Source organism: Myotis davidii, unplaced genomic scaffold (genome assembly GCF_000327345.1).
Source record: "Myotis davidii unplaced genomic scaffold, ASM32734v1 scaffold329, whole genome shotgun sequence".
In the NCBI taxonomy this organism is placed as follows: domain Eukaryota; kingdom Metazoa; phylum Chordata; class Mammalia; order Chiroptera; family Vespertilionidae; genus Myotis; species Myotis davidii.
Window position 1 is genome coordinate 581921 of NW_006300374.1, and position 20500 is coordinate 602420.

The following is a 20500-nucleotide window of genomic DNA, read 5'->3' on the forward strand; positions in this document are numbered from 1 at the left end:
TGATGGCACCAATCACGCTGCCTCCAGCACTTGCCACAGGGACCACACACGTTCTTGTTTATGTGTCCTGGGTGCTAGCACACTGCCTGGCACATAGTAGGCACTCAGTGTTTACTGAGTTGAATTCAGTTTGTAAAGCAGATAATTAGAAGTGCAATAGTATGTCTCCAAATATTTGAAAGACTGTTGGAGGAAGATGGTACTGACTTCAATTTATGTCACTCTAGCAGAAAGGACCCAAAGTTATCAGAAATCCTATTAAGGTTTAAAATGAAAAAGAACAAATTGATGACTAGAGCAGCCAACAAGGATGAGGCCTCTGCCACCATGGATGCTTAATCCCAGGGAGCAGATAGGAAATGAACTAGATTTCTCCTCTCCAAGGTACTCACTATGAGCTAAGTGCCATCAAAATGGTGCAAAGGAATGTCTGAGTGCCGAGTAGTCCTGTTTGAGTTCACATGATTCAAAGGTTTCTGGAAGATGCTAACTATAAGCTGAGTCTCGAGGAAGCGCAGGCTTCAATAGACAGAGAAAGGTGGCATGAGGCCGAGAATGAAAAGTACTCTGTGTGGCGGGAGGCCAGTCTGAGACAGAATTGTGGTTGACACTAGACTCCATGCTGGGGGCATTGCCCTTTATTCTGTCAATAATGTGGAACTCAGAATGTTTCCCATCAGAGAAATGACATGGTAATGAGTGTATTTTAGACAGACAGTATGGTGTAAAGGTTGAATTTAGTGGGCAGTATGGAAAGGAACATTTATGGAATACAAATCCCTCAATAGGTGCTTTCTCTATATTATCTCATTCCAGCAACACAACAAACCTGCACAGTAGGCAGTTCTATCTCAATTTTACAGGTGACAAAAAGGAGGCTCAGAGGTTGGCAACTAAGTGGCAGGCAAAGATTTCTGTCCACCAAGGGCTAAATGGCTGTCAAATTACTGCAATAGTACGAAGAGCCTGCATGGCACTCAGCAGATGTAAGTGAATGAATGGGCCACAAAGAATATTGCAAAGGAAATATTGGCAGATGTTGACAATTGATGGAAAGGTACAGGTAAAACCAGAAAAGTGAAAAATGACCTAGAGGTGAGTGACAGACTGAAGTGCTGAGGAAATCAAGAAAAGAAGCTCATTTCATCGGGGAAAGGGAATGGAGAAACCTGGCATTTATCAGGTGCCTACAATAAGCCAGTGTCGAGCATGCATGCAATAAACATAAAGCACACGCATAATGTATGTAGAGAAAGGACAAGTCTAGTTCAAGGCATGCTTGAGGTTCCAGAAGGGTGGAGATGTTAATGGAAAACATGAGCCTACAGCTCAGAAAAGACTGTTTTCCATGCAGGTTCCAGACTCCTCTGTGCAGAGATAATGATCACTGTGAGGGTAAGTGTTGTTGCCAAGGGGATGTGTTTATAGGGAAAAAGAGAGAATTGGCACCCACACTTACAGGTAAGACAGAGAGCATGGAAACAGAAAAGACAGAGAAGAGGAAAAGTCATGAGTGCGCTGTCATGGAAGACAAGAGATGAGAGTTTCAGGAAAGATAGAGAAAGATAAATCCTACTGAGGCCAGGAAGAGGAGATTTAAGGTGAGAGGTGGAGCAGCCAGGAGGAAGCGAGTCTCTGAAAGGCAGCTTCGTGGCATGCTGGGAGGAGATACCAGACACCAAGAGATGAAACGGGTTGGCGGCTGAGTGACAGAAGCAGTAAGTACGGATTCTTCCTTTTGCCACGTGAGCCCCAGGCTTTGTCTCGTCTCAGAGCATCTGAAAAGATAAGGCCCTCAGCCAATGGGGCTCATTTCCTATTTCTCTAAGAACAATTCCTTGGACAGAATCAGCCTTATCTTTTCTGTCACCCCAGGAGCAACGCCCTTCGTCTTTTATGATGGAACGTCTGTGTGGGGTTGTCTCTCGCCCTGTTGGGTCATGAGCTGCAGAAGGATTGTAAATATGTCAAAAAGTTCATTATTATCTGGCAGATAGTGCTGCATGATTATTAAGAACCCAGCCTTCAGCGTCAAATAGATCTGAGTTGGAATCCTTGGCCTGGGAACTATGTGACCTTGGCCAAGGTACTTCAAGTGTCTAGGCAAGCACTGGGATCTGCAGAGAAGGCAAGTGCCAGGGATAAACTGACCACACGTGAATCAAAATGTAGAAAGTGCTCATTCTGGGCCAGGCACAGTTCTAGGCACATTCCACAACTTACTTAATTCTCACAACAACCCCACAAGATGGGTTCTATTTTACCGACGGTGAGACTGAGCGATAGAGAGGATAAACGTGCCTAAGATTACAGGACTTTGATGCAGACCTGACCTAATGCCATTTTTAACGCTTTGATGATAGCAGTGCCTCCCTTTAGGCCTTCTCCACCCTAATTCCTCCTGCCTTGCCCCAAACATAGACCTGCCCCTCGCTGGTGGGGGTAGAGAGGGGTCCTCTCTGGTTTACAGTTGTAAATGAATGCTTTCCAGTAAGCCTATGTCTGCCGTGCTGGTTAAGTTCTCAGGCCTACTTCTTGATCCCAGGTGGCCTGCTAGGTGGCCTTTTACCAGGTCCCAGGAACAGAGAAGAAAGGGCGGGGATTAGTGTGAGCACCTTAGATTTAGGCTCCACCATTTACTTAATTGCATGACTCTTAGTTTGTTTCATGGCTCCCTGGGCTCAGCTCATTATCTACAAAATTAGGGTGGTAATGACAACCTTAAGGGCTGCTAGGAAGATGAAAGAAATGTTTCAAGAGCATTTACCATTGATACAGCAGAGATGCTCAGCAATCTCTTACCCTCTCCCTGTCTGCCTCCTCCACTTGACTCCTAAGGGGGTTTGAAGGTCAAATGAGACCTTACAGTCCTGTGAACTGAAAAGTGTTACCCGAACCATAAATGATCCTCACCCACCCTTTTTGGATGACCAGAACCTTCCTTCCCTAAGAATGGTAGATTGAAGATGCCCTTGTCTTCTATACTGCGGAAAAGACAGAATCCTTTTGTTTTTATTATTTTGCATTGTGAAGATGTCAGTCATTCAAAGGAAAACAGCTCAGTTATCACAGTAATGGGTCTCGGTGTCTGACTCCTCTCTAAAAATGTGAGCAACTCCAAGGTAGGAATGAGTTCTATTTCCTTTTATCCTCCACAGCACCTACTGCTTAGCAGGTGCTCAACAACTGGTTGTTTTATTTAATGAATAATAGGCAGGTTTGATAGCTAAGTAAAGTGGCGATGGGCTCGCCCCTCTCACAGCGACATCTCAGACATCCTTGATCTCCTGATGGCTTCTACAGCTAGGGAGAGTATTTTCCAACCCCCAAGGCATGAGATATGATCTAATAACAAGGAAGTGTTTGCAATTAGGAGGCTTCCAGAATGTCAGGGAGGTACAGCAGCCCTACACAGGCCCTCTTTCTCCAATTATTTCATAGCTGGGGATAATGCAAGGCACTACCCACCTGTCCCAACAGCCCAAGTTCTGTTAGGATGAAAAGTATGTCCACAAGAGCAGACTACCTTGACCACTCAGGGGCCAGCTTCATAACCCCTGCCCATTGTCAGTCTCCCATTAGCACCCCCGGGCCTTCAGGGCTATCACCAGTGCCCCTGTACAATGTGGACAGTCAAACAGTCCTGCCTTGCCAGCACCCGCCCCGCCCCCCACACACAGTGGGGTGCAGGGATGGTTTGTGGTCCCAATGGTGTGTCCAATGCACTATGGGGGCTGCCTGGCCTTGCTCCCTGGCTCTATAAATTGGGCCACTCTTCCAAGTCATCCCTCTGGTACCCAGAGGGAGCTGGGCCCTAATTCCTCTGTACACACTACAGTTTGCCTGCTGGCAATGCCCTCCAGCCTACCTTTCAGTCCTGGGTCTGGTCTGTACCATTTCCCCTGGTGTCTGATCCTCTGGCCTCAGTCCCCATACACAGGGTGCATCTCAGACATCCAAGAAATAGGAGGATGGGATGGGGGAGAGGGAGAGAGGGGTGTGGCAGGAGCCTTTCCCAGCAGAGTCCCCCAGCCCCGGCCCTTGAGCCTGGCTATTTCTGGTGCCACTTCTCACCTGTCCTCAATCCCTCTGCCCCCAGGACAGGACAGGAGGAAGAAGGAAATCCCTCCAGCTCCTTCCTCTTCATTGCTTCCTGGGAGCAGCTCTGAAGCCCAGCAGGAGGGGTTCCCTCCATTTACTTCAGGCTCCAGCATTTTCCTTTGATTTGTGACTTGTTTCAAGGGCCAGAAGCTTGCCTGACAAGTTCCCTTTCTCTGAGGCTTGCACACCTCTGTAAGATCATCCAGAAGAGCCACAGGGAGGGCAGCTTTTGAAGTTGCTTTAGAAACCACCTAAGTTTCCATGGCAATCAAGCACTGTGGAGTCACCACCACCTTCTGGGTCTTTCTGTTTCCACTGAAAAGGCTGCTGGAGACATCTGTTTTTTCTGCACCCCACCTAGTAACGGAGATGTCCCCAGCCACCCTGCTCTCTCTGCTCCAGTCTGCCCTTCCCCCACCCCCCACCTGATGACAGGGACCCCACTTCAGTGCAGCGATGCCAGTATTTCTACCCCAGGAGAGTCTTGTTTTCGTGACATGCGACCTCAGGGTGTCAGGGTCCCAGCCTAAGTCTGGACTATTTACATTCAACATTAACCCAATAATTCAGACACATCTGAGCACGTCTGTGTTGGTGGAGGCAGCCAGTCAGGAAGGCACCAGGCTGTGGAGAAATCACTCATCCTGAGTGACACACACATACACACACACACACACACACACACACACACACACACACACACACACACCGCCCCCGGTCCCAGACAGTGGCCCAAAACATACCTTACTGTCCATGGTAACCTAACTTTGCTATTTTTCACTTCTGGGCCTGTCCTGCCCACAGAAGTGGTTTGATTGTTCATTATAGGAACTTCTCAAAATATCCATCAACTCTTCCACTGGAAGATTCAACAGACGGTGTGTGCTCTAAGATTTCATCAGTCCTGCTGTTTCCACCAATGTTGGGCACTATCAGTATTCTTACCCAATTTTAATCAAACACCCGCACTGAAATAAAGAACTTAACCCAGACTTCCAATTCTCAGTAAATTCTGACCTTAGTGCCCCCAACCCCCTTCCCCTGTGTTTGTCAGCTTCCCAAAGAGGTGCACTCCCTTACCTCAGTGAGTGGTGAACTCAGTCTTGCCTTATTAGCAGGCTGTGCTGGCAATGTCCAGGGAGTTGGCTTTTGAAGAGAAGGGCAACATGTTTTGTGTATTATTCAGTCATCAAGGATGAGAGGTGATTTCAAGCACAAGGGACTTGGCCTGAGTTAGGGGAATTTATCAAGCTCTCTGGGAGCTCCTGTGTCAAAGGCTGCAGTGTCCTGCGAGCATGGCACGGTGCGGGGGGCAGGCCTGTGTGGCTGCAGGGTGTAAGAGTGGCACGGTGCGGGAAGCAGGCCCATGTGGCTTCAGGGTTTAAGGGTGGCACAGTGCTGGAGGCAGGCCTGGGAAGCTGTGGGTTTGAGTGTGGCTATTCCAAGGCTCCTTTGTCCTGTACTAATACTCTAATTCCCCCTTACAGTTGGATGATTCTCCTTCATGAGCAAGGACTTCACACCCCCGTCTCCAACTGTGTGGCAGGAAATTGAAGGTAGCTCATGGGCAAGTGTGGGCAGGGACTTTGAGAAACAAGGATTGGTTCTTCCCAAAGAGCTCTCCTAGATATCTTCACAAACCACCCTGCCGTCCATCTCCTTCCAGGGTCGGCTCTGTCTCAGCATATTCCTCTGGGAATTCAGTGACAAAGCAACCCCTGATCAGTGAATATGTGGTTTTCTTGAATGTTTGGACAGGCAGGTTATAGGGTATCTGACAAGGCCTTCATTGACCAGATTTGGGCTTGCAGGGCCAAAGCTGCTTAGTATTCTCTTCTGAAGGGCAAATCTATAAAGGAGGCAACCTATAAGAGCAAAGTTAGGTTACCACTGGGGACCAGGGTGTCACCCCTTTGGCGTCCATTCCAATTCTAAAGGGAAATGACCTCTCCTGCTGCCTGGGCTGCTGGAGTGATAGATCCTGGCCACTCATTCTACGTTAGGCCAAAGTGAATGTCATTTCCTAATCCCCCTGATAATGTGTCTCCTCCTGATGTCTTTGTTTTGAAAGCAATTATCAAATGCTAATAAATATTCAAACATATTCCTTCCAAAGGGCAAGACATGCTCCAGGGTGTGAAGTCGTTTATGGAGCTCTGCTTAGGATTATGAAAAGAAAGGATAGAAGACAAAAAGTCAAGAGGAGAGTCACAACATTCTAGTGAAACCTCCCAGGAAACTATAAAAGCAATCTAGCAGGGTAAGTAAATAAGTTTTATGCCCTTGACTGGTCATGGTATATCATGGACCCTTCTCTGCCTACTAAAATGGACTTCACTTAGGATATACATATACTTGTAACAGCCACCATTTATTAAGGGTTTCTTATACTGAATTTATTCTTCCTTCCAGATTATCTAATATACATGGTTTTTCCTCTCTTACCCATGAGTTATGAAGTTTGAGGCATAGGGCTTCCTGGTCTTCCAGAAACACCGTCTCAGCCATGTTTGTAAGTCATGCTGGAGTGAGGAATGACAGTGGCAGAGGCTGATGGGAACATGGACGTTGTTCTACTTCATTGGAGTCCCTAAAATGACTTACTGCCTTAAAGAAATAGTCCTCCAGGCAAGACACCTCTGTCTTAGACTTCTCATGTTCGGCTTGTAAGTTTTCAGAAATGCTGGGCCTTTATCAAGGTCTTTGTCTATCAGAAGAGGGGTGTGTGGGGCTCGTCACACAGATGAACTGCTCTCTGGTGAGCTGTGGGGGGAGGCATTTGGCATCAGTGGTTTGCAAATTACTGCAATCACTCAAACTTGAGAGCTCGAGCTTCTTTAGGGCATTCTCCTCGTTCCCCCTGACTAACTGGGAGGTAGAAAAGGTTACACTGACCACAGGTGGTAGGAAAGGGACCTTTAATGATTTCCTTTTCCCATTACCATCCCTGCCCTCAATTATGGCCACCATCACCTCCAGACGCCCCTGTGTGCTTTGAGAAGGGAGGAACAGAAAGGGAATATGGGAGATTCTGGGAACACTGGCATCTGCTCAGAAGCACAGAACTGGAGCCATGCTAATGTGTGTGACACAGGGGGTCGTGGGGACCTTCAACACGGAGTACTGGAAACAGGGGCTTCAAGTATCCAGGCTGGTGGCACAGCCTGGGCTCTGGCTCAGTTAAGCCATTCACTAGCGGGGTGACCTAGGACAACTGACATGACTACTGCTGTCTGGGAAGACAAGGAGGTCAAACTGGATGATCTCTAGGTCCCTTCCATATCTAAAAAGACTTTTTTAAAAAAAGAATTTTATTGATTTTTTTAGAGCGGAAAAGAGGAGAAAGAAATATCAATGTGTGAGAGACATCAATCGGCTGCCTCTGTACGCCCCTACCAGGGATCAAGCCCACAACCTGGGCATATGCCCTGACCAGGAATCAAAACAGCAACCTTTTGGTGCCCAAGATGAAGCCCAACCGAGTCACAACAGGGTGGTCTTTCCCATTTCTAACATTCCCTACTTCCAAAGGGAATTTGAGACTTGCTCTACAGGGACGTTAGGAGTGTTCAGATAAAGTTAAAATGAGAATAAGGCATCTCATGAATGGGAAGATAAGACCAGAATGAAAGATAAGAGAGAATACTTTCTTTTTTTTTTAAAATAATTTTTCAGTAAATCATTTTTTTAAGTATTTTATTGATTTTTTTTTTTACAGAGAGGAAGCAAGAGGAATAGAGAGTTAGAAACATCGATGAGAGAGAAACATCAATCAGCTGCCTCCTGCACATCCCCTACTGGGGACGTGCCCGCAACCCAGGTACATGCCCTTGACCGGAATTGAACCCGGGACCCTTCAGTCCGCAGGTCGACGCTCTATCCACTGAGCCAAACCGGTTTCGGCGAGAGAATACTTTCTTGAAGGACTGCTGCTCTGTCAAGACAAAATCCTTGCCCACTGCATAGGAGAATCCTTGCCCACTGCATATTTACCAATGCTACCTCAGATAAGGGTTTAATCTCCAAAATTTACAGGAAACTCATACAAGTTAATGAAAGGAAGATAAATAATCCAATCAAAAAATGGGCAAAGGACCTAAATAGACACTTTTGAAAAGAGACATACAGAAGGCCATGAAAACTTGCTCAAAGTCACTAATCATCAGGAGATGCAAATCGAAACAACAATGAGGTACCATCTCACACCTGTCAGAATGGCTATGATCAACAAATCAACAAGTGTTGGCGAGGATACAGAGAAAAAGGAACCCTTGTGCACTGCTGGTGGGAATGCAGCCAATGTGGAGAACAGTATGGAGTTTCCTCAAAAAAATTAAAAATAGAACTCCCATTTGACCCAGTAATCACACTTCTAGGAATATATTCCAGGAAATCAGAAACACCAATCCGAAATGATATATGCACCCCTATGTTCATAGCAGCGCAATTTACAATAGCTAAGATTTGGAAATAGCCTAAGTGCTCATCAGCAGATGGTGGATTAAAAAACTTGGTACATCAACACAATGGAATACTACATTTCTGTAAAAAAGAAGACATTCTTACCATTTGCAACAGCATGGATGGACCTGGAGAACATTATGCTAAGCGAAATAAGCCAGTCAGAGAAAGATAAATATCACACGATCTCACTCATTTGTGGAATATAATGAACAACATAAACTGATGAACAAAAATAGAACCAGAGGGGAAAAAAAACTTTATAATAGAAGCAATCCTGTTATTTGCAGATTTTTAGTATTTCCTACAACTTTTGTGATAGTATACTATGCTAGTACAGTTTTGGTAATATTATTATATTTTAAATCTTTTTTCTTGAAATATTAATGTTTATTGCATGTAAATGGCTAAATATTTTGTATCTACAATCTGGTAATAGATTTATTTCGTATATTGTAAAAATAAATTAAAAAGCTGAGATTTCCCCCCCCAAAAAAAAAATCCTTTTTGTTTCTTGCACATAATTCACGTTTGCAATGCATGTGTTCAACAGGCATCTGAAGAGTGCAGACACTGTGCAGAACAAGGCAGACAGGCTCCGGGGCTCAAGGAGCCTACACCTAAGTGTTGGGTGGGGTAGTCAATGAACAAACACAGAAAGTTAAAAACACTGCAGACACCTCGTGGCCCGATCTTGGTTTCTAATACCACTCTCCATTAAAAGGTACACGGGCTCCTTGGAGAAATGGCTGATTCTAGGACTGGGGCACTTCATAGTGCCAAAAACTAAATGTCCAAAAAACAACAACAACAAACAAAAACCAAACCCACATTGATAGGAGTGTAGCAAAGGGACACAGGAGCCAATGGAAAGAACTCCTAAGGGCCAAAGCTGGACCAATGAAATATAATGTTGGGTTATAACCAAAGTATAAAGTAAATTTCCAAGAGTCCACACTGATACAAATAGATGATTGAATAAATTAATAAATAGGGAAGAAGAGACAAATCTCCTGTGTAAAAGAATTCCAGATAACTTCCGTAGATATTCCGCCCTCAAGGACAGGGAGCCTAACTTCCCCCTCCTCGGGTGTGGGCAGTGACCATGACTTCCTTCCAGAGCAGACAGTATGGAAACAGGGAAGAAAGAGTAAGTTCACAGGGGAGAAAGCTAACACCCACGACTTCAGCCAGATGACCAAGGTCATCATCAACTGTCATAAACAAATCATGGCTATACCCTTGAAATGACGTGATGGACGTGGCACCTGCCTGTGTGGTTTTTCTCCCCCAACCCATAAACCAGGCTACTCATGAGACAAACATCACACAAGTCCCAACAGAGGAGCATCCTACAATACAGATGACCAACACTCCTAAACACAGTCAAGGTCATCAAAAACAAAGACAGTCTGGGAAATTGTCACAGTGAGAGGAGCCCAAGGAGACATGACAACTAAGTGTGATGGGGAATCCTTCATGGGACTCGGGAACAGAAAAAGGACATCGGTAAAACATAAGAATCTGGATAAACTCTGAATAGTAGTTATTAATAATGATTAATTATAACAAATAGTAGTTACTAATTATAAAAAGTAGTTATTAATTATAACAAATATACACCACTAATACCAGATATTAATAATAGGGAAAGCCATGTTCAGGGGTAGAGAGTAAAATGGGAACTCTGTACTACCCATTCAATCTATATCATAAAAAGCCATTATGGTGTAACAACCACAACCGGTCACACCAGGAGGTGCATGGAGCACCTCTCACAGGCCGGGACTCAAGGCTCTTGCGGGGCTGGTGGGGCTGGTGGGGCTGGCCGGGCAGAGGCGGTCCCAAGGCTCACACAGGGCGGGTCACGGCAGGTTGGAGTCTTGTGCCGCTGGGTCTTTGAGACCCTGGCCCCAGCTGGCACCTTGATTATAGTTCTCTGAGCAGAGAACCCAGTCAAGCTGTGCTTGGAATTCTGATCCATAGAAATTTTGAGATAATAATTTTTTAAGCTGGCAAAAAAAATCAACTAAAAACAAAACAGTAACAAACATTTCAGAAAGTAGTGAGTGTGCTGCAGAAAACTAAATTGAGATGTCACGAGTGACTGGGTGGCTTCATGGCGTTAGTGGTCAAGGAAACCCTCTCTGAATCCTAGGAGGGACCTTGCCCTCAGACACTGGTGGGAAAACACTGTAGGCAAAGGGGCCCGCCAGCTTCGTCTGGTGCCTTGACTCAACATTCTGTGTCCCAGGACACAAAGGCAGCCCACGGGTGGAGTGACATGAGTGTAGGGGAAGGAACAGGAAAGAGGGTGAGAGAGTGAGCCGGATTACATAGGGCTCTCCTGCTATAGACTGCATGTTTGTGCGTCCCCAAATTCCTTTGCTGAAGTCCTAACCCCAGGGTGATGGTCTTAGGAGAGACCTTTGGGAGGTGCTTAGATCAGGAGGGTAGAACCCCCAGGGATGGAATCAGTGCCCTCGTAAAAGAGACCCCAGAGAGCTCCCTCACTCCTTCCTCCATGAAAGGACACAGCAAGAAGGTGTCATCTATAAACCAGAAAGTAGGTTCTCAACAGGCACTGAATGGTTCAGTGCCTTGACCTTGGACTTTCCAGCCTCCAGAACAGAGAAATAATTGCATATTGTTTATAAACACCCAGTCTATGGTAGTTTGTTACAGCAGCCCGAGTTATCTAAGACAGCTTCCAAAGAAGAGAAAGGAATTTGGATTTTAAATTCAACTGGAGACCTTTGGCGCACCGGTAGCTGATGAGTGACATATCTACTTTATAGGTTTTTTTAGAAATGATGCTAACTGCTCTGTAAAGGACTGGTTGCTGGGTGGCAGAATGGAGTCAGCGTCTAGATAGGGGGCTCCAGCCTAGATGAGGGCTCATGGAGGCTTTGTCCGGGCGGCGGCAGAGATGATGGATGTCTCCCAAGAGCGTGGGAGGATGGGGAAGGCATGCGCTGGATGCTCACAGTCATCTTGTAGATCTGTGTGCATGAGGCGGCTCTGAGGCTCACCCTGCCAGTGGATCACAAGTAATCATAGCAGTCATACACTGCCTCGCCAGGCTGTCTTTCCCCCGTGCCATCCTATTCCTGCGCAGACTACCACTGATGATTCATCGAGACACTTGTCTCTGGCAGTTGCTGGCACCGGAATGGTGTTGTGCCAGTTTGGGCTAGATTCTCCCCCGGAGCCCCTGCCAAAGGGAAAACTGGATCCCACCCACCACCCCCAGCCTCCTGGCTCAACAAAGCTGCCCTACTTAACTAATTGCCTCCTCTGGGTTGAGTGTTAATTAAACAATTTGTTGCTGCTTATTTCACAAGGTGCGGGGCGCCCTCTCTCTAGCCCAGGGAAACAGTTCAATGTGGAGCAGAGACGTGCTCAGTGTGGGCCCTCTTCCTTCACATCCGAACAGGTTGTGAGGAGATTTCTTCCGTTTTCATTTTGGCCCTAGTCGGTTCACCCAAAGTTAATCTCAATTCCACCTTCGGACTCTTGACTTCAAACTTACCTTTGCACTCTTGCCAACCCCTCCTTTTGCACCTGCTCACCAGGACTGGCCAGCTCCCAAGCACTGCTGAGGTTGGTCCCCACCAGCTGGTCTCACCTGTCGCCCAACCTCACTCTTTGGCACCTGTCTGTGCCTGTTACAGGTGCCTGAAATCCAGTCTGGGTGCAAGCTAAGGCCATGGGCCTTATCTCACTTTGCCATACAAACTATAGTTTGAGTGGCTGATTGCTTTGCTGTGTCCATGAGATGCTGTCACAGGTGACCGGCCTCCCATTTAATCCACAGATCAACCTAGAAGGTCAACTCTTGGAGGGCAAGGACTGGTCAGGTTATGAGAAGGGTTGGTACCGAAACATCTCTTTTTGACACACAGGGTTTTATGGATCAAGGCATCATTTCTGGGTCAATACCCCAGCCTCTCAGTGTAGCTCCCCCTGCTGGGCAGGTGAGGGGAAGCACAGCTTCTGCTCCTGAGTAGCTCCTCCCTAGATCCTCACAAAGCCCACCCATGGACTCAGCAGATGGCAGCTGCTCTGGGCTCTCTGCAAGGACACTAATGTTCCCTCTCTGTCTTTAGCAGCCCAGAAGGAAGTGGACAGACCCTGGAGACTTAGCACCTGGGCAGATGTGAGCCACATGCATGGCCTGGAGAGAGGGGGATCAGAGGATGTGTGCGGAGAGCTGGAGGAGGAGGCGATGAGAGCGTGTCATCTCCAAGAGCTCCCATTTCTATTCCTGCTCAGCCCGAGGCCTGTTTGCTCAGCTTTTCTCAGATTCCTGGGAGACCCTCCAAGTCCTAGAAAAGCCCCGTGTTACTGGAGCCCATCTTTGTAAAACCAAGAGTCTTAGCAAGAACACTCACTACAAACAGAGCTCCTCCACTCTACCTTCTTACATTTCAGGGTCCACGCAAGATTTTGACTGGAAGTGGGAACCAAAAGGATTTAGCTGCTCCTAAAACAGAGTTTGAAAACCAGGCTCCCCCTGGTTTCACCGAGGAGGACACCGAGGCATGGAAAAGGTCAGCAGGGCTGGTTTTGTGGGAGCTCAGGAGGAGGGATGTGGGAACCTCTAGAGCAGCGGTTCTCAACCTGTGGGTCGCGACCCCTTTAGGGGTCGAATGACCTTTTCACAGGGATCGCCTAAGACCATTGGAAAACACATATATAATTACATATTGTTTTTGTGATTAATCACTATGCTTTAATTATGTTCAATTTGTAACAATGAAATTGGGGGTCACCACAACATGAGGAACTGTATTAAAGGGTCGCGGCATTAGGAAGGTTGAGAACCACTGCTCTAGAGAGAGCCACCTGGACCCTCCCTCCACCAGCCTCTGCCATAACAGCAGGTGTGGGCCCAATGGGCAGGCCCCAGGATGAGTCTTGCCATTCCCCTCCCAGCCCTTTGCTCACAGCCCCCGGAGACCTGTGCACACCTAGAGGCACAGCCACCTCCTTTCCCCAGCTGGCCTGCTCCTCACCTCCCTCCTCTGCTCAGACCCCAGAGCCAGGCATCCACCACAGGGACCTGGGCTGGGCAGAGGCACATGAGCTCAAAGTCTTACTGACATTTGTTTCCATTGGTAGAACACATTTTCCTTTCTTTCCATAAACACTTCTAATTCCCTCAATCCAAGCCCAATTCCCCTCTACCTGGCTCCGCTATTTCTCAATGCACTCTTCCCTGCGGGGCAGACTGTAACGGGCACACCCAATGCTTCGCTTTGCTTCCATCTGAGGCTCACACCAGGAGACCAAAGGGCACATTTTAGCTCTTCATGGAGAAAGGAGGCACCTGTGACTGTGGATTAGCACTCACTTCCCGTGGACTGGGACCTGCTCCTGCACAGCCACATGGTTCATCTACAATCCCTTCCTAAGGACTGGATTGGTTCTTGGCCATGGCAGTCAGAGAGTAAGGGGGCAGGCACAAGGGCAGGTGCCTCATTTGGAAACAGGAGCAGCATTTAGGAAGCATAAATCAAGGGTGAAGCTTTCAAAGGGGAAACTGCCCAGATAGCACCCACTTTTCACCCTGAAGTCTAATGTGTGTATAAAATGCCCAAGGATCTCCGGGGTTCACGCTCACTCTGCGTCTGATACCCGCCTCAATGCCATAGCTGCACAGTCCCCCCCCAGCAGGCAAGGATCACACCTTATTAGTCTCATTAGCCTCTGCATCCCCAGCAGCTAGTGCAGGGACATGTGATTAAGAAGAATTCAAAAAAATGATAAAGGAATAAATGAATGGGTAGAGACCCACAGAGTTGTGGCTTTCATCTGCAGTGCACTTAGCTGTTCCTCCAGAATCCTAGTAACCGGACCTTTCCCCCGACAGGCCCCCCCAAGCCTGCACCTTACCTCCCATGAGGAAGAGAAGCCCGGCCACATACTGCATAAGGCCTCGGTCCCAGCAGCAGCCCAGCACGCCGATGATCCAGCCGAAGAGGATGATGGCCACCGCCATGCCCATGAAGCCGGCTGTCATCCTACGCAGGTCTGTGGGTAAGTAGGAAGGCAGGGGTTAGCATCAGAGCCTGGAACTCAGCGTCGGGGTGCACCCGAGCCCAGGCAGAGGGGGAGCGGTGGGGCACTGTGTGGGGGAAGGAAGGAACCTGCCTTTTCAGACAGGTTTGCATATAAACCTGTTTGTAGAGGCCAGAACCCCGATGGTGACTGCATCGTGGGTACCTAGATGCAGGGAGAAACCATCATCATAACAGTTGTCACTTGCATGCTTCCTCTGCACCAGGCACAGTGCTGTGCATCCAGCATCTCTAACAACCTTCTGAGCCAGGTACTGTGTTATCCCCGTTGGAAGATGGAGCAACTTGCTTCACGCCATAGACCTAGTGAGCGTTACATCAGAGCATCCAACCCAGATTGGCAAGGCTCCCCGGTCCTAACCTCAGCATCATTCACCTCCCAGCTGGGTGGGGTCAGGCTGCACCTGCCAAGAGCTCCTTCCCTCCACTCTGGGATTTGCTGGTTCTGCCAGGAGGTCCTGTGTAAGGAGGATGCTGCCTGCAGCTGCTATTTCCTTCCCTCCAAGTTGGCTCCCAGGCCTCAGCTTTCTTGCATGAGGGGCTGCAGGCTGGAGAGCCACACCTCCTGCTTTGAGACTGAGCCTGGAGCAGACCCTCTCAGCCCCACACCCAGGTCAGTCCAGCTTCTGAACCAGGCCCTTCCCTGCTCCATGCCCGACAAAGCCTGGCCTGGGTGCAGGAAACAGGAGGGCTGTCTGGGAAGGAGGTATTTTTAGTGGCAGGAAGAGGGCAGAGCTGCTGCCCACTTTAGTGAGCCTCACTCAGCCTCTCCATCAGCTCAACTTCCTCCTGGCTCCTCTCTGCCCGCCAATGCATACCCCACCCCACCTGTCTCGTCCCTGAAATCCAACCCTCTAATACCTTCTCCTGGGTGACACCCACCCATTTGTCATGAACTCCTTCCTCCCAGCCCCAGCACCTCTGCCTGCAGCTCCATGTCCTCCTGTGTTGTCCCATCCACCTATATCTGAGTCTATCCACTAGACCCCATCCTTCCGATGAGGCTCCAAGCAGGAGTGAAGCCATTGCCAGGGCCTCTGCCCCTGAGGACATTGCCAGAGAAGGCTAGAGGACCCCAGGGCATTGCCATCCCCCAGAGGAAGAAAGGGAGGGTGAGGGGGCAGGGCAGGGAGCCTGATGGGAAACTACATCATTCTCATCCTTGGGAAACAATGCCCCCCACGTTCCCCTCTCTTTCTCTCTCTCTCCTTCACTCTCTCTCTCCTTCCCTCCCTCCCTCTCCCTCTCTCTATCTCTATCTCTACCTCTGTCTCTCTATCCCATACCTCACCTTGGGATCCGCATACCTCATGAGGGCATCACATCCCCTCTGTTCCCCTCTCACTCCAGCCATCCCATTGGGAGCCATGGCAGATCCTGGGACTCAGGCTTGAGACCTTCTAGTCCTCTGCCCCCAGGAGAGGGATTTGGCCCATGTCCTTATGCTGACATTGAAGATCAGCCCTGGAGGAAACTGGCTGGGAAGTGGGGAGGGAGTTAGGAGACAGCAGCTGAGCTTGTCCCGTGAGGAGGGGCTGGACAGGGAGCAGGACGACCCGGGCACTGTCACAGAGGTACAAGTCCACCAGGGAGCTGGCTCCTGCTCTACCGAGGTCCTCCCCGCTGACCCAGGGGGCCTGCCAGGCCAGGTATAAAACTCATCATAGTCGTTTATGGGAACTGCCAAGGATGCTTGATTTTCATACCCATGGGAATCAGGTGTCAAATGTGTTCATGTCACCAAATGTGTCTGAGGAAACTTGGTGATGAGCGCCATTGGATCACAGCGCTCAAACATGTGTGTGCCATGCTTCCTGAGCAGGCTCCCTGCTCTGGGCTCAGCCAGCACCACCAGCATGGAGTCGGGAAAGAGCATGCCTGCCAGCCGGGCCAGCACCACCCCTTATTCAGCTGCCCACGGTCCCCCTCACCCTCCAGCTCCCCACAATGCTTTCTCCACTGCCACCAGGATCAGTCTCTTCTTTCCTTGGCCACCGCCACAGACTGGAGTGAGCCAGGCCCCGGCTCCCTCCACGGTCCCCTCTACATGCACGTCCACTTGGACTCATACTGGAGACGACATACTCTTTGCTCCAGATGCTTCGTCCACTCTCCACTGTCCTCAGGGGCAACAGGCTGTGGGAAGGGGAAGAGAGGCTGGGTATTTTTGCTGGAAAGGAGGTTCATATCCCTTTCAATAAGTCGGGAAACTTCTCTCCTCTGCCCCTATGGAACCAGGGGTTCCCTTCATGCATGGAGGTTTCTAGGAGAAATCTTGACCCCTTCAGCAGCACCAGAGTGGACGACCCTGCTGAAGCCAGAGAGCCCCTCCCTGCTGCACTCGGCCTTGCTCACCGACGGCCTGACTGCTCCCCGCTCTGCAGACCATGGGAGCAAAGGTACCGCCTGTGGGGTGAGGGGTGGGAAGTGGATAAAGTGTCACTTAGGGTGTTTCCACCAGGGTCAGGGACCGGGAAATGGGCTGGGCAGGAAAAGGGAAGTGCCAGTCAGAGAGAGAGGGAAGGCTCTTATTAGTGGAGGGGAAAGTAAGGTGTGTGTTACTTAGAAGAAAAAGAGGAGAGAGCAGGAAGAGGAACGGTGAGGATGATTCCTCTTCCAAAAGTTCCAAGACCATCGTGGTCATCCGTGTCCCTGGCCGGGGAGGGCTGTGGCCTCTAACATGGATAAGTGCACGTTGCTGTTCCCCAAAGGGCTATGTCAACAGAAGCGGAGGGTCCTGCTAAATTGTTGGTTGAGAAGGAAGGAAGAGAATCAGAGATCAGACCTGAGTATTTTCACTGACCCGGGAGGATCATCACCATCGCCCCGTGAGCCTGATTTTGCCAGAACTGTTTATTTTATCCCTAAAACCTATGTGGTAACTCAGAGTAACTGCAGCAACAACCTGGAAAGTAGGTAAGACTATTCCTCTCTTACAGAGAAGAAAAGCAAGAGCCAAAGAAGTTACATAATGGACTATCTCAAGCCAGTGAAGTAAAAGGAGAGTGAGCTGTGTGGGAAAATGAAATTCACAATGTAACTAATGAGCTACTGGGTTATCGTGACAGTGAACAAATGTATCCAGCATCTCTTCCTCCCAAGGTAAGAGATTTTTTTTAAAGATAGAAATGTATAAGGATGGAAAAAATAGGAGAGGAGAGGATGACAACCACACAAAAGCTGATGGATAGCCCTGGCCCAGTGAGCTCAGTGGTTAGAGCATCAGCCCGTGCACTGAAGGGTCCCGGGCTCAATTCCCAGTCAAGGGCATATGCCTGGGTTGCAGGTTTGAGCCCTGGTCCCATACGGGGTGCCTCCAGGAGGCAACCAATCGATATCTCTCTCTTTCTCTCTCTCCTTCACTCTTTCTCTCCTTCCCTCTCTCCCTCTCCCTCTCTCTACCTCTATCTCTCTATCTCTATCTCTATATCCCCCTCCCTCCCTTCCACTCTCCCTGAAAAATCAATGGAAAGAATATCCTCAGGTGAGGATTAACAAACAAACAATAAAAAAAGGTGGGGGTTGGGGGGGTGGGGGGAGGCTGATAGACAGTGTGACTGACTTAGCAGACTCAGAGCCAAACCTAAAGCCCGCAGCCTGGGAAGCTGCAAACCAAACTGCCCCATGCCCAGAGGCTCATGAACTGGCCCCAGCAGTTGCCTTTGGATCAAGTAAACAAGGGGAGGGGCACAAAAGAGGGGTTTGGTGGAAGTTGACTGAGATGAAACTCGATCTCTAGATCTCCCTTCTCACTCACCTACCCTGACAGTGGAGTTCCAGTACTTAGGACTGGGGGAGAAGGGAGGGCCCACCAAACTCTGTGCACAGGCTGGCTGGCCAGCACAGCTGAGGGCCACTGCACAGAGGGCAATCACGTGGCCGTGCACATAGAGAACACTGATGCTTACTCTTGAGACCCCAGTCCCCTCTACTCGGCTCCCAGGAGGCTGGGAGAGGCCTCTGTAGTGATGAGCACTGCCAGAGGAAAGGCCTACCCCACTGCCACTGGGGATGCCTCAGAAGAAACCCCTGGCCACTCTCCAAGGAAGCCCACCCACCCACTCAGCACTTTGAGGCAGCTCTTTAGCACCCCAACCAGACAAGCCAGCATCACTGAGAAAAGCCTGCAACCTGGGAGAAAGACCTCGAGGAGACACTCAGAGAAGGAACAATCATTTAAGTCTTATTACTATTCCCAGAGAGACAGGAGAAGAAATGTAGTTTACCTCCATTACATAAGAACAGGGTACTATTGAAAAGAACTATCTAGAGAACAAAAATAACACCTTAAAATATCAGAATCAAAATCGCTGACGCTTATATTGTAAAATCATTTCTAATTTATGGGTTAACAGTCCCATCCTGCTCCAAAAAATGATGAAAGGAGGCTTGCAAACCACACACAGTGTCACAGGATAAATGTGATTAATGAGGAAATGAAGGGAAGAGAAAAGAAGTAAATAAAAGTCCATGAGGTCCCTAGAAAGGTAAGTAGACTGGCCATATTTGAATTTAAAGGCATTAGTCATTATTCTCATTTCCTTAACATCTCTAATGTTTTTGTTTGTACTTGGGTAAATCCCAGGGGCCACTCTGCCTATGGAATGTCCCATATGCACATGACCCCGCTCCTGCCCACCTAGGTCACCTACCTGCCAATGTTATCTTATTAGAAGTAAAAACTGCCTTTTCTGTTCTTTGTGACAGCTCACTGGGCCCACAGCAGTACTCTGCACCCAGGAACTTACATCACTTAGAGGTTGTTGTTGTTTTTTTTCCTGTCTCTTCCTGTCTTTTTAGAGAAAAAGAAAGAAAAGAAAGACCTAACTCACCTGTGGGAAGCCTTGGAAGAATATTTGCATGGTCAGCCTAAAAATAATCCCCTTGGGGAAAAAACACAACAGAATAGAGAGGCCAATTCCACGGGCTAAGACTGAGATAAAGAAAAATCTTTTCATGAATTGTGTTGGGTTGGACTCCATTATCTACATTCCATGACCCTACCGTTGAAACGCTAATTTTTCAACACAGAAAGGTGCATTCTAAACTTTTTAGCAAAAGAATATAGCTCAGCACAGTGGAAAGAAGGGGGTGGATAATGAGGGAGGGTGGTGGAGGAGGAGAGGCGGGAGAGCCATTAAATAGAAGCAGAAAAAGCACTGCTCCCACATGGAAAAATTTGGATTTTGAAGTTTACACTCCTATTAACATTTAAATTGAAAGGTATTGCTTGCAACTGTACATGGGAAACCAGGATACATGCATTTAAATAAATGCCGCTTAGAAAAGAAAAATATGCTCTGAATAGCTTTCTATTTGCTCTTTCGAGACCTTGCACACAAAAATGATGACTGGAATTTCAAAACACACATGCGGTGAGGGAAAGCGTGGGTTAGACCTCGTTGTGATGGTGAAGACTGACGGTAGGACACTGTCTCAACGGCCCCAGTGTCAAGAGTGTGGCGTGACCAGTAAGGCCAAGCTGGCCACACGGAGCACCTCTGGGTGCACCACATTCCCAGGAAGCTCTCCTTCTGCAGGATGCGAGCACATTGCCTGTAGAAGGGTGTCAGTTGCTCTGGGATCTAGACATTCATTCTCGAATTAGTCAGTCCCTGGGGGTGACCTTCTGCACAGCAATCATATCTGAAGGAAGTGGGAGTTTGGACTCAACAGATGGGGATGGGAGCACTGATTTATGGAGCCAGGCTGCCCTTGTTCAAATCCATGCCTGTATGAACTTGGGCAAGTTAGATCAGTTCCCACACTTATAAGTGGAGGTTATGACAGCATTTACTTCAAAGGGGATTTTATATTCAGAGGATTAAGTAAGTTAATATGTGTAAACTGCTTAA

General features: G+C 48.4%; 1 protein-coding gene across 1 annotated transcript in view; it reads right to left on the bottom strand.

Moving 5' to 3' along the window:
- The window catches only part of TMEM178B (transmembrane protein 178B), a 349600-nt gene that overhangs the window by 15716 nt on the left and 313384 nt on the right, over positions 1-20500 (bottom strand). The window contains exon 4 of the mRNA XM_015572660.1: positions 14461-14598. Coding sequence (XP_015428146.1) covers positions 14461-14598 — 138 coding nt within the window. The remainder of the gene's footprint in view (positions 1-14460; positions 14599-20500) is intronic.